At 47.6% G+C, this 14,424-nt stretch overlaps 1 protein-coding gene across 5 annotated transcripts in view; it reads left to right on the top strand.

Annotated features, from left to right (window-relative positions):
* The window catches only part of TP63 (tumor protein p63), a 139,234-nt gene that overhangs the window by 56,972 nt on the left and 67,838 nt on the right, over positions 1-14,424 (top strand). For 4 of the 5 annotated variants that reach the window (XM_053312303.1, XM_053312302.1, XM_053312304.1 and 1 more), the window contains exon 4: positions 131-385. The exons of the other annotated variant lie outside the window; for it this stretch is intronic. In XM_053312303.1, the coding sequence (XP_053168278.1) occupies positions 131-385 (255 nt within the window). The remainder of the gene's footprint in view (positions 1-130; positions 386-14,424) is intronic. 5 annotated transcript variants of the gene reach the window in all.

Raw genomic sequence — 14,424 nt, forward strand, 5'->3', positions numbered from 1 at the left:
TACTTCAAGACTGCTTGATGTCTAAATGTTCCAGACACTAGTCGCTGGACCACAATTTTTCCTTTTCAAAAGGAAGTGTGGCATGTCCCACCTACTGATAATGCCCCCCGCTTCTCTCTCTCTCTTTTAGCCGCAGTACACGAACCTGGGGCTTCTCAATAGCATGGACCAACAGATTCAGAATGGCTCCTCCTCCACCAGCCCGTACAACACGGAGCACGCTCAGAACAGTGTCACGGCGCCCTCGCCCTACGCTCAGCCCAGCTCCACCTTTGATGCCCTCTCGCCTTCCCCGGCAATCCCTTCCAACACAGACTACCCAGGACCCCACAGCTTTGATGTCTCATTTCAACAATCCAGCACGGCCAAGTCAGCCACGTGGACGGTAAGGCGGTTTCGGCAGCAAGCTGGGCTGGGCTTGGGGGCCTTTGGAAAGGCTAGTCGATGGGCAGAAATGGCGGGGACTTAGGAAATGATGATGAAGCCCAGCGTCCTGTTGTTGGTTTAGAATGAGTTGAAGGTAGGCTGTAGGTCATTCCAAGGCGCGTTTTCCCATGGATTGGGTAAGATGGCTTCTGTGTTGGAGGCTGTTGGGAACACAAGTGAGAGGATGAGGGTGGTGACTCAACAGATTGCAATACCTTGTTTCCTAGAAGCTTCTGGGAAATTACTGCCTCTCTTGGGCAATTGTACATCAGCCTGTGGTCACGAGTGTTGGCAAAATGTCCTTTCCAAAATGCATTTCCTTCAAGCGCCATTGAAAGAGTGAGATTTGTATGCACAGCGTTATGGTTAGTGTACTTGATAGACTCCCAGACTGGCATATTGTTTTATGGGAACCAGGACTGAAGAAAGGCAAGGTTCTGTCTTAAAGGGAGGCAAGATATTGGGTCAGGCAAGGCGCCTTTTGCTTTCCTTGACTCCTCTCTCTTGTGTTCCTTCCATAAGCATGCCGGCATGACACGACACGATCGTACGGCTTGGTTCTTTGTCAGAGCCCCCTCCCCCTCCACAAATAAAGCTGTTTCACACAACTACTCCGTGCATGGCCGGCTGCAGTCCGCTTCCCCCTTTCCCTGGGCTCCGACCGTGAGTGTTGTATGTTGGGAGTTTGAATCATTCCCTGCTGGGAATGTTGGGAGTTCTGCAGACCACTTTTCTGGCTGAATTGGGATGGTTCGTGGTGGAATGGGCACTGCAGCTAGGAATGAGGGCGGGGGGGGGGGGCGGGCAGTCTGAGCAGGAAGGTGAGTGCCCCAGCATGCACTGAGTGTGAATTTAGCCTTTTAGGCAGAAGATGGGGGACGTGTGAGAGGGTGTGGGCCGCTTCAGGTGAACTGCTGCTGCTGCATTTGTTCTATTAGGTGTCTATTGAATTGTTGTAATCTTCTTATTAAGTGCCCTGGGATCTTGAGATGAAGGGTGGTATATTAATAGAAATATAAATCTTAAAAAAAGCACATTCGATAAGAGTGGGGCCTTGACGAGAATGTTCGTGCCCCATCATTACTCACAGACACATGTGCTACAGAGGTAGAGGGGTGATTCAGATGATCACTCTTTGCACGTGGATGAAGGACATGTCAAGAGCACCTTGGCATGTCTCTGAGCGACCTGGGGTGTGTGTGTGCTTGCCAATGCCCCCAGCCTTATCGTGTGTAGCTGCGGCAGAGGGCTGAGGTTCATCTCAACCAGAGAGAGAGAGAGAGAGAGAGAGAGAGAGAGGTGGGTCTTTACCAAAGAACCAAATCATGGTGACTATATTTATTTATTTTATTTATTTTTCACGTTTATATCTTGCTCTTCCTCCGAGGAGCTTGGAGCAGTGTACATACTTATTTTTATGCTTACAACAACCCTATGAGGTAGGTTAGGCTGAGAGATGCGTGACTGGCCCAGAGTCACCCAGTGAGTTTCATAGTTGAATGAAGATTCGAACTCTAGCCCTTTTCATGTTGGTCTTCAGCCATCTCATCCTTGATAATTGATTCGTAGTGCCCGCTGGCTGCATTGATGCTTCATTGCAAGTAAAAGTTCCTAGAGGCTTCTGCAGAACGGAGTGGTCATCTGAGGCTGCAGTCTGCATTTCCCAGGGAGTAAGCCCCATTGAACACAGTGGGACTTTGATTCAAAGGAATAATAATAAATTTTAATTATTATTTATATCCTGCCCCTCTGGTATAATACCGCTCAGGGTTGCTCACCACAGGAAAGCAATATAGAATTTAACATGATAAAATACAATGTTTTAATAAAAACAATCAAAACAAAACAAATTAAAATTAAAACTAAAGCACATGAAGCTGTAGTAAAACACATCAAAAAGCACGTAACAAGCAAGTTTTTAAATACCTTGTTTAAAAACCCTAAGGGAGGGAGCATGGCGAAGCTGTTCTGGGAGGGCATTCCAGAGCCGAGGGGCCAAAACCAAAAAGGCCCTGTCTCTTGTCCCCACCAACCAAATCTCAGCTAGTGGCGGGGCCATGAGCAGAGCAGAGGGTTATTCTGTCAGTCACCTTTTTGCCCTTCATATCTGCCTGAGCTGCAGCAGCCACCCTCGGCTCTTTGGGACAGTGTTAATTGGCCCAGAGTCAGAAAGTATTAAGATCTCATCAGGCTACTTAAATAGACTGTGCTTTCTTTCTTTTGTCTTCACCTCCTGATGTGACTTCAGGGCTCTTTGATGAATACCTGTCATCCCCCTTTCTCTCTAATGACAGTGTAGGACCAACCCAACTGGAAGGATTTCTTAGGTTACAATGACCTATTAAAAGTTTAATTGCATGATGCCCCACCCTTACTACCAAAATTTGCAAGTGCTCTTTCAGGTTTTATCTGGTTGTTCCCAAAGGCGTTGATAGGAAGACAAGCAGCTTACCTTGGTGGATCTCCTTTGTTCAGGTTCCTTCTCTCCCCCCCCCCCCCAGCACTGGGCTAGTGGGGCTTGTTCTCTTTGGCCTTTCTGGGAACTGTAGAGTCAGTTGGATCATCTTGTTCCCTCTACAGGTGTTGGGCATCCAAGGGAAGCTATCCTGGGAGTCTGCTGAATCACAGTGCTGTTAGCTCCAAGGGCTTCAAGGAGGGTGCAAAGATTTGGCAGGTGTTGCTGAGAGAGAGAGGGAACATTCATGCTTCACGTGCATGCTGGGAGAGTAATTGGGTTGCCTGTTTCAGGTGTCTCTCTTTTGTGAAGAAAACCCCAAGCTGCATTAGGCAGGGCTGCAGATATGGTCCCTTTCTGACTGTGTTGTGCATAGAACATGGGGGTGGGAGAAAGAGACCCTAATGATGGACTTGGAAAGGCACCAGAGGGCACTCGCTAGAGGGCGGAGGCGGCACCCTCTTCTCACTGATGACGTTCCAACCGTTTCAAAATGCAGTGAGTGGTGGAGTCTCTCTCTCTCTCTCTCCCCCCCACTTCTGGCAGGAGCCCTTCCAGTGTTTGACATCCTTAAACACTACTAGTACAAATATTTATATACTGCTTTTCAACAAGTTCTCTATGTAAAATTTATTTACATAGAAAAATAAACAAGAAGTAAATAAGATGGCTCCCTGTAGCACAAGGGCTCACAGTCTAAAAAGAAACCAAAGATACACCAGCATCAGCCCCTGGAGGATGCTGTGCTGGGGTTGGATGGGGCAAATTGCTCTCCCCCTGTTAAACAGAAGAGAATCGCCACTTTAAACGGTGCCTCTTTGCTCAGTTAGCCCGGGTACAACGGCACATAACTGAGATCTTGTCTACAGCAATTCCTTTCCAAGATGTTAGGAGTGTGGAGATGAAGGCCAGCGAGGCCAAAGGACCTTCGCGTCCATTTCTTTGCTGCAAAACAGGACAAGCTGCCCTTCGCTGAAGCAACTTCTGCCATAGAGTGCCATAAAGTTGAAGATACGTGGATCTCCATGTATCTGTGGCTGTGCATTAGGGAAGCCACAGCAATCCCCCAGACCCAGTTCTGACATACACATTCTCTTGTGCAGACGCTTGTCCCTTTCTGCTCTCCAATTCTATCCCATTGACTTTCTTTCAGGTGTGGAAGGTTGGCTGTTTGATGTAACTCCTAGCAGAAAATGAAAAACCAACTCAATGTGCAGCATATTGCCGATCAGAATGTGACTTGCCATATGCACTCCTTCCATAAAACAGGCATACAGGAGAAACACTCTAGCCGCAGATTCACCATCCGTGGCTGAGTAATAGACACCCAACCTCAGCATACGCGGGGGGAAGCTCTGTGTGTGTGTGTGTGTCTGTGTGTGTGTCTGTGTGTGTGTGAGAAACTCACGTATCTGCGGGTCAGGGCTGCCATATTGTGGAGAAGAGCCATTTTGTGGCTCATCTGTTTTGTTTTGTTTTGTTTTTAAGCCAAAATCCTCTCTGTGTGTTTTCATGGAATTTCGGGGATCTTTGGGCTTGAGGGTGGGCATCATTTGACTGTAGAAAGCCCACAGAGCACGGTAGGGCACTTTATTTGGCCCATTTTCACAGGTGGTTTTTTGCCACCTTTAAGTGATATTTTTTTAAGGTCTAGGAACCTATCCCCCACAATCCCATTGACGGCAGTGTTTCATTATCTGCGATTTTGAATGGAACCCCTGCAGATAATGAGGTCTACCTGTAAAATAGACATAGAATATCTCAAGGCAGTTTCCAATAACAGTATTAAGACAATAAGCAAATCCAGTAGAAATATATAAAATATATAATCAATAAGCAAAAAGAGATAATAAATCCATAAAAGGCAACTCATACGAAAAGCAGTGCCCCCTAGAGGGCAATGCTGTCTAAAAGGCCAGAGCCCTTTTAAAGGTAGCGAGGGAGACTGAATGTCCACTTAGAGGGTGTTCCAAAGTCTGGGGGCAGTGACTGAGAAGGCCCTGCTCTGATGATCTTGTCAAGCAGGCAGAAGCCTTTGGGAGCAGGTGGTCCTTCAGGTATCCAGGGCCCAAACCATTGTTTGTTTTTGTAGCGAATTACCAGCCTTTATCTCAGAGCAAGCCCACGTGAAGGGGAAGGAAAATGCTGAATCATTCCCTCCGTGCTTTCCAAACAAAGACTTCTCCCAAAACCTTCCTGTAATATTGGTAGGATCTAGGCTGACACCACCACCCAATTATTAATGGGGTTTGACACACACACACACCCCCGAGCTCGGAGTGGAATCCCAGGGAAACTCTCTTTGCTATTAGAAAGTACAAAAACCTTCCACATGCAAGCTTACATGTGGTGAGAAAACTGGTAGAATTGCTGAATGCATGAGGCATGTTGCACCAGAGAAACCCCCTTCCCACCTCTCCTTCCCTGAGTTAAAAATCCACACAAAGAGGCTTGTAAAATGCAAAACAACAACAACAACAAAAGGTGGGGACTTTATTCAGAAATAACAGACAGCTTCCATCAGAGGCTCTCTCAGCTTTAAGTTACAGGTAAACATAAACAAAACCAATACTATTCAGTGGTTACAAGAATACTTCCAAAAAGCACCCCAGATGATATTGGGGTGGCACACTTTAAAAATCATGGTTACCCAGTTGCACAGAACATGGATGTAAGAAAATATAAAAGTACCTTTAAAAAGCTTACAGAGGTTTTGCAATACCCTAGCATGATGGGCACAGGCTTAGCTTTTCTTAGCTTGGTTGTATTAAAAGCAGGGTGGATTTGATTTAAATCAAACTGATTTAAATCACGATTTAAATCACAATTCGGATTTTTTTGATTTAAATCGGATTTTTTTGATTTTTATCCACCCTGCTAGTGATTTAAATTGTGATTTAAATCGTGATTTAAATCAGTTTGATTTAAATCAAATCCACCCTGATTAAAAGTAAACAACAATAGAACAGTTTTAGAGGTATGCAAAGCAACGAAAGCAAACAATAGCCTAATGCACAGTCTGACTAAACAAACTTTTCCCTAGACTAACTTCCAGAAGCTGAAAAGCCCTGACTTCCTTCTTGAACTCACCAAAACCATGGTAGAAGATTCAAGTTTCCTGCCCTCCTGGCTTGCCCTGGACCTGCAGAGAGATTATCCTGCAGCTCATGGCCACATGTTCTCCTCTATGCCCTACCAGCCAGCTTCGTCTAACTAAGAGACCTTCTCTTCCTCCTCATGGCTCTCTAGGTCCCATCCACCTGGTGTGCTAATTGGCTGATCTCTGAGTTCACCAGCCTGTCAGTCAGGGCAAGGTTCACTTCTGGTTACTCTTTAGGAGGGGCTGGTCAGTGACTGATCACTACAGTTCTGATCACTACAGTTCTCATGGCCTCCTTTTCCTGCCAGTCAACCTATAAAGGATCTCTCCAAACTGGGGGAGTGGGCGACAAAATGGCAAATGTGGTTCAATGTTAGCAAGTGTAAAGTGATGCACATTGGGACGAAAACCCCCAACTTCAAATATATGCTGATGGGATCTGAGCTGTTGGTGACGGACCAGGAGAGGGATCTTGGGGTTGTGGTTGACAGCTCGTTAAAAGTGTCGATTCAATGTGCGGCAGCTGTGAAAAAGGCAAATTCCATACTAGGGATCATTAGGAAGGGGATTGAAAATAAAACGGCTAACATTATAATGCCCTTATACAAAACTATGGTGCGACCACACTTGGAGTACTGCGTACAATTCTGGTCACCACATCTTAAAAAGGACATTGCAGAACTGGAAAAGGTGCAGAAGAGGGCAACCAAGATGATCAGGGGCCTAGAGCACCTTTCTTATGAGGCAAGACTACAACACCTGGGGCTTTTTAGTTTAGAAAAAAGATGACTGCGGGGAGACATGATAGAGGTCTATAAAATCATGCATGTGGTGGAGAAAGTGGAGAGAGAGAGATTATTTTCCCTCTCACACAACACTAGAACCAGGGGTCACTCCATGAAAATGGTTGCCAGGAGGTCTAGGACCAACCAACGGAAGTACTTTTTCACACAACGCGTGATCCACTTGTGGAACTCTCTGCCACAGGATGTGGTGACGGCCAACAACCTGGATGGCTTTAAGAGGGGTTTGGATGACTTCATGGAGGAGAGGTCTATCAATGGCTACTAGTCAGAGGGCTATAGGCCAGCTCCAGCCTCCAAGGCAGCATGCCTCTGAGTACCAGTTGCAGGGGAGTAACAGCAGGAGAGGGGGCACGCCCTCAACTCCTGCCTGTGGCTTCCAGCGGCATCTGGTGGGCCACTGTGCGAAACAGGATGCTGGACTAGATGGGCCTTGGGCCTGATCCAGCAGGGCTGTTCTTATGTTCTTATCATGTGCTCTAAACCAGTTACTTCTGCTTTTGTGTCAAAAATGCCATCTCTCATAACTTTACTTATTTTTGTTTATATCTTGATAATTGTAGTGGATATAATTTCTGCATTTTGTCTCCAGAATAATTATAGTGATGTTTAAATACAACAAAGCTTGTGGTATTGCAGAAACCAGTGTTTACCCTTACGTATGAACTGGTAAATGGATCCCTCTGATCCTGTTGGCACTCCTAATTTGGAAGACTGGAGTGTGCTTTCTCAGGCTGCCAGGAGGAGAGAGAACTTGGGCAAGAGCTCATTTGTGCAATGCCAAACTGTAGCTTGGTGTTACCTGTGACCCACTCTTGTGGGTCTAGCTTCTCTCAAAGAGGGAAAATGAGCCCTGGGCAGTAACAAGGGAAATGGGGGGGGTGATGTCACTGGGGTGACCCACTTACGCAGGAAGCTGCCATGGACTGAGTCAGACCCTTGGTCCATCTAGCTCAGTATTGTCTTCAGACTGGCAGCGGCTTCTCCAAGGTTGCAGGCAGGGAACTCTCTCAGCCCTGTCTTGGAGAAGCCAGGGAGGGAACTTGGAACTTTCTGCTCTTCCCAGAGCGGCTCCACCCCCTGAGGGGGATATCTTGCAGTGCTCACACTTCTAGTCTCCCATTCATATGCAACCAGAGTGGACCCTGCTTAGCTTAGGGGACACATCATGCTTGCTACCACAAGACCAGCTCTCCTCTCTCCACTTGAAAGTAGGGGCTGCTCCACTGGTAGGGCCCAAACCACTCGCTGAAGACCAGTGCTCTAAGGGCCGGACTAGAGGTGACTTGAAACCTGTGCTGTGCAGCTGCTTGCTTATTCTTTGTTAAATGGCACGCGGACACAATCCATACAGGGACTGTGGCAAGGGGAGGGGGTCTTAACCCTACTTTGATCAGGCTCCCCTGTGGCAGCTGTTTGACCAAGGATAGTTCTCCCTTTGGTGCTAATGGGTGCTTCTCCCCACCCCCACCCCCTCCAGTCCAATAGCTAGTGGGAGAGAAGGTTAAAGCCCCACCTGTCTTGATTGCATCTTCTCACATGGGCTAAAACAATCCGGCACTGCAGATCACGTGCTTCGGTCCACATCTGGACCATTTCCAGATGGCGATAAACTGTGCTGGGTGAAAAGCTTGCACACAAGTTCTAAACACGAGCCTGCTTATGACTTTTACTATTTCTCAGGCTTTTAGGCCCTCATGCTTTGGGTGTATTATCTACTATTTTTAGTATTTTTAGTCCTTTTAGTATTTATATGTACCATTTTATATGTAATCACTTTTTATCTACTCTCACTTTTAACACTTAATCACCCTTATACTTTGTGCTGGTCTGTGACCGTAATAAAGATTGATTGATTGAAACATGAGCTGACCCACTCTCTGCACATGACTGCAGGCTTTCGTTCTCTTCCCGCCAGTGCAATCGCATGCTTTGTTCAGATGCCCAGCAAAGACCTCATGCAGTATCCACAGCACCACCTGCTGGCTAGCTCTGGCTTTCCTAGAATAACCCACCCCTTTCCATTACTACTTCTCGGGTGAAGTTGGGGAAGGGCTGGTTATTCTCGGAAAGCCAGAGCTAGCAGGAAGGTGGTGTTGCAGATATTGCATGGTCCCTGCTTGGCGTGTGTACAGAGCCTGAGATCACCCCCGGAAGGAGGAGAGAAGCCCGCAGGAGTGCGTGGAGGGTGCGTAAACCTATGTTTAGAATTTGCACACAAGCTTTTCACATGGCCCCCGTTTTGCCCCCTAAAACAGAAGGCTGGAGCGGCAATGGGAATTGCCACAGAACGATATTAGAAGAGAGAAACCCGGAATCCCAGCCAGGCTGGATGAGCTGTGAACAGATCAGGGTGTCTCGCCACTACACTCGTGTGTGAGGTCCCCTGCAATCAGAAGTGCGGCTGTAATTGGCTCCAAATTGGGTGGTGTCATCTTATTGTGAGATCCTTGGACTTGCCAGATTCCCATATACCAGGAGTTGGCATAAACGCCTCCCTCTTTGTGTATGTTTTTCCCCAAGTAGAGGAAAACAAGACGTTTCAAAGGGTTCCACCTACGGTGGTTGTTTTCCCGCAAGAGGGAGAGTCGTGTGCAGCATTTTCCCCACCCACCTGACTGGGGGAAAACACAGAGCTTTTTCCTGTGAATGGGATTTGGCAATCGCCTCTCACTGGCAAAACCAGTTGTAGGCCAGCCTACAGAAAGACACACAAACCACCAGCCAGCCATTCTCCCCGGCCCATGATCTGCCTCCTTTCCCCAAGAAACCCCAGGTGATCTGACAAAGCTGGTCTGGTGGTCACAAGCATGACTTGGCCCCTTCGCTAAGCAGGGTCCACCCTGGTTGCATATGAAAGGGAGACTAGAAGTGTGAGCACTGCCAGAGATTCCCCTCAGGGGATGGAGCTGCTCTGGGAAGAGCAGGAGGTTCCACGTTCCCTCTCTGGCATCCTCTCCAAGAGAGGGCTGAGAGAGATTCCTGCCTGCAACCTTGGAGAAGCCGCTGCCAGTCTGGGTAGACAATGCTGAACTGGATGGACCAAGGGTCTGACTCAGTATATGGCAGATCCCTATGTTCCACATCAGTCCTTCTGTTCCAGGAGTTGGGGTTGATTTTAGCACATCTCCCAGCATGTGGTGGTGTGGCAAATATGTTTCAAGGGTCAGAGAAGGCCTTGCACTGCCTTGGGTCCCAGGCAGAGTTCCCCTTCTGTGTACAGATACAGCTTCAGGCTCAACGCACCCATACTTCTGTGTCTTGTGACACGCTTTGGGAGCCACAGTCCCAGGACCCACTGCTTTGGGGTTTGCATCTAGTGCTCTCTTGCAGGCAGCACGCCATCTTCATGGCATCTTGAGTGGCATGAGCAGAATCGTGGTGGTCCATCAGGTCCCTTTGAGCCAATGTTCAGTGTGACCTGGTGGGTCACCATCACGATACTTCCAGTGATCTTCAAAATACTCTTAAGAAGGGAGATTGTGGAAGTTGCTGAGATTGGGGGCCTCCAGCCTGCATGTTGGTGTGGCTTAGAGGGAAGCAGGTGCCAAGCTGTGATCTTTCCTATTGTTGGGATTTGGGTCGCTGCTTTTTGTGTTTGTGTGTGTGTTGCCTCTCTCGCTTAGCAGCAGAAAGCAGCCAGTGGGACCCTTTGAATATACTGCATCTTTTAAGCCAGGGGTTCTGAACCATAGGTCCCTAGATGCTGGACTACAACTCCCAAGGGCCTTTGGCCATTGTGGCTGGGGATGCTGGGAGTTGTAGTCCAACCACATCTGGGGACCCAGGGTTAAGAACTTGTGTTTTGAGCAGTGTTTAAACATTTTTATGGAGCTGCTGTTTGGTGATGGTGAGAGAGAACGTCTGTTTTAACAGCTCTTGGCCAGAGACTGGTTGTCCTGCTAGAGGCCTGGGTGATCTGCAGGAGTTTCTAACGTCCTCTTAAAAAAAAAACAAAAAAAAAACAATAACAAATAAAAGCGCCCCCCCCCCCCAGCCATTAGGCTGCTGCGATGAAGAAGGTTTGAGAGGAAAGCAGGACAGGGGGGTGGTTTTATGCATGGAAGGATTACAGGCTCCATTCTGGTACTGAAAGCAAATTCCAAGGCTGTAAGCAGGTGATTCAAGGCACCCAGTGCCTCCATTCTGGGTCTCTCCCTGCACACTCCACCAGCACCATTTTGCTTCTGCTTGGATTTCAAGGTTCTGGTAAAAAAAAAAACCCCTAAATGGATCTCATAGGTACATAGGCAGCTGGAACCCTGGTCCATCTCTCTCAGCATTAACTACTCTGGCTGGTGGCAGCAGATGGGTCTTTCTCAGTCCTGTCTGGAGATGCTGCCAGGGACTGAACCTGGGACCTTCTGCATGCATCTTAAAATCTGCTCATACCTGCTTTCAAACACTTAGAGCTCCCGAGAGATTGAAGGGAAATCTCAGCTCAAGCATTTAAGTCTGCGGGGTGGACATGCCCTTGGAGCGCGATGGTTAGCCCGGCTTGCAGAAATGAGGCTCAGTCGGATATCAGTGTCTGATAATTCCTAGCTCTTGACTTATGGCTGTGACTGACAATCAATGCAGTGCCAGTGTGTGTCAGATGCCACAGAGGAGCGACGTGGTGTCTCTGCCCCGAAGCGCACACAGTCTGTTACTTGTTGCACAGTTCACAGCAACCGCCCATGTCACTTCTCCTTCCGCATATGAGACTTGCAGGCCAAAAGCCAAGGGGAAATTGTGTGTGTGTGTGTGTGTGTGTGTGTGTGCTGCTTTAAGTCTGTGTTGCCTTCCCCTCCACCTCTCAAAGAATGCATTTCCCACCGAGGTTTGTCTGGCCCTCGCTTTTGAGCTCTTGCAGGCCCTTCAAAACCGGGTTATTTTGGAGAGTGATTGTGGTAGGTGGAGCACAACTTGTTTGGCTGCTGTTTCTGGGTTGCTGGGTGTGTGTGTGTGGTTGGGCTTGCCTTTTTTCTTTTTCTTTAAAGTGGAGTGTGTTTATTGTATGCTCAGTTTGTGTGCCACTTCAGGTGCTCCTGGCAGTCAAGAACTGTGTCCTAGGATCATCATCATACAACCACAGATACGCCCTATTTGCTTGCTCAGTCCCCCTCTGTAGACTTTGAAAGGGGAGTGAACAAGTTCATAGGATATGTCAGAGGTCATTAGCCCTAATGATAGCTAAACCCGACCTCCATGTTCAGAAGTAGTCTACCTGTGAGGGTCAGTTGCTGGGGCACATAGTGAGAGAGACGCCCGTTGCTTTTGTCTCCTGCTTGTGGGCTAGCCAGAAACATTTGGTTGGCCACAGTGAGAAATGGGATGCCGGACTAGACAGGTTCATTTGGTCTGGTCTAGGAGGGATGCTCTTAATAGGTCAGGGGTTCTCAAACTGGCTCCCCAAATGCTGTTGGATTATAACTCCCATCATCCTCAGCTACAGTGACATGTTGGGAGTTGTAGCACAACATCAACTAGGGACGCAATTTTGAGAACCCCTCTCTTAGGTGGTTCATTGCCATGAAAGTTAGAAATAGAACCTCCATATATAGAGGCACTATACCTCAGAATGCCCAGTGCTGGGCACAAACAAGGGGTGGAGGTTCATCATGCCCTGCTTGTGGACTTCCCAGAAGCGTCTGGTGGGTCACTGTGGGATCAAGGACATTGGATTAAGGGGGCCCTTCCTCTGATCCTCTGGGCTCTTCTTATGTTTTCGCATGCATGAGATGTGGAGGTAGTGGTGGGCAGTGGGGCAGTATTGATAGCTGAGTAGCAAAGTATAGGAGAGTGATGGTTAGGTGGTCACCGAAGGCACAATGAAGGCAATGGATGGAAGACGACTTTGATGGAGACTGACACAGGGGAGGAGCAAAGGTTGTCCCCAGGGTAGGGAAGGAGTTTGGTAGAGGTCACGAAGGCAAGTGTAGGAACGGATCTATCCTTCAAGGAAGCAGTGTGCCTGGGGTTCAGTGCAGTGAGACTTCTGGTCTACGGGCACTAGAATCTCCTGCATTTGGACTTTCCATTTTGGCAGTGTGGGAGTCTGTACTGTGCCAAAAGATTTGTTTGGGGTTTGTTTTGTTTTGTTTTTTGTTTAAAGGAACCTCCCTTCCTATCTGAACCACTGTTCCTTCTAAGGCGTGCGCATGCTCACATGTTTTTGGATGTCTGTTCAGTTCATTTTAGATCCCACTCAGGTTGAATCAGGAAGGCCCCACTCTGAATGCACATACGCACACAATGCCTTGATATTGCTGCCCAGAACAAAACTCATTTTGCACAGAGATGAGAAAAATTAGAGGGACCACTGATCTGAACCAACCTGTCCAAATCTTTAACTATTTGTCTCCATCAGTGTCTATTCTTATACCTTGGACACAACTGTCCAAAGGGATGACAGGTATATAAGCAGTGGTTTATTTGTTCTCTGCACTTAAACATTTTCCCCGTCATCACATCTGCCACCTCTTTTTTGATACCTTGCATTGCTGTGTGCCTTAACTGTACATAAGCAGCGAGTGGTTAGTGTTTGCGTACACGCAGAAAAATGTCTTCCTGGATGAAGAAGAATCACCTGCAGCGTGTTGGTCAATGTGGACTACTATCAGGTTTGCGGTTTCTTTGAGGTTTGCAAGATTTCTCCCCTGCCACTCCAACAACATGATGGCTACCTGGAAAGACTGGAAATTCTAACTTGTGAGGGGTGTGTGTGTGTGAGTGTGTGTGAGAGAGAGAGAGAGATGAAAAGGCTTTATCTAACCCACCCCCCTTCAAGGAAACTTTTATATTTAGTACTGGTTAGTCTGGTGAGAACCAGTTCAGGAGGGGTCCAGTTATTCTAGCTATTCTTGGTTTTTAGGTTGTGTTAAAGTGAGTTCCCATTCTTTTAAACCTTTCCAGCTGCTTCTTGGAGTAGAGACTCAAAGCTTTATTTCTGAAAAACCTTCTGCTGTGTCATGACTAACATGTTCCACTGTGGCTGATAAGATGGAGAAAAGCTAAATAACTCTTGGTGTCGGTCACAGGAGGCCCACCATCTCTGTCCTTGCTTGATGCATTCCATTTGGGAGGCATCCGAGGGGAAAGTCCTATTATAGTTTTTCAGAGCCCACACCCACTACATGGATCCCCGGCTAGTGTTGTGGATCTGACTGGCCAAGAAATTTGTTTGAGACACTTAAATAGGTTTTGGGCCAGAGTCCAACTCCTCACAGGGATTGTAGAGAGCAGACAGGTATTGTGGTAGCAAGCATGACTTGTCCCCTTATCTAAGCAGGGTCTGCCCTGGTTTGCATTTGAAAGGGAGACTCCATGTGTGAGCATTGTAAGATATTCCCCTTAGGGGATGGAGCCACCACTCTGGGAAGAGCAGAAGGTTCCAAGTTCCTTCCCTGACAGCATCTCCAAGATAGGGCTGAGAGAGATTCCTGCCTGCAACCTTGGAGACGCCGCTGCCAGTCTGTGTAGACCATCCTGAGCTAGATAGACCAAGGATCTGACTCAGTATATGGCAGCTTCCTATGTTCCTATGATATGGAGAGGTAAATAAGTATAAAGTGATTCGCACTGGGGTAAAAAGAAATCCCAGCTTGACATATACACTAATAGGAGTCTGAGTTGTTGGTGATTGACCAGGAGAGGGA

Source organism: Hemicordylus capensis, chromosome 3 (genome assembly GCF_027244095.1).
Source record: "Hemicordylus capensis ecotype Gifberg chromosome 3, rHemCap1.1.pri, whole genome shotgun sequence".
In the NCBI taxonomy this organism is placed as follows: Eukaryota; Metazoa; Chordata; class Lepidosauria; order Squamata; family Cordylidae; genus Hemicordylus; species Hemicordylus capensis.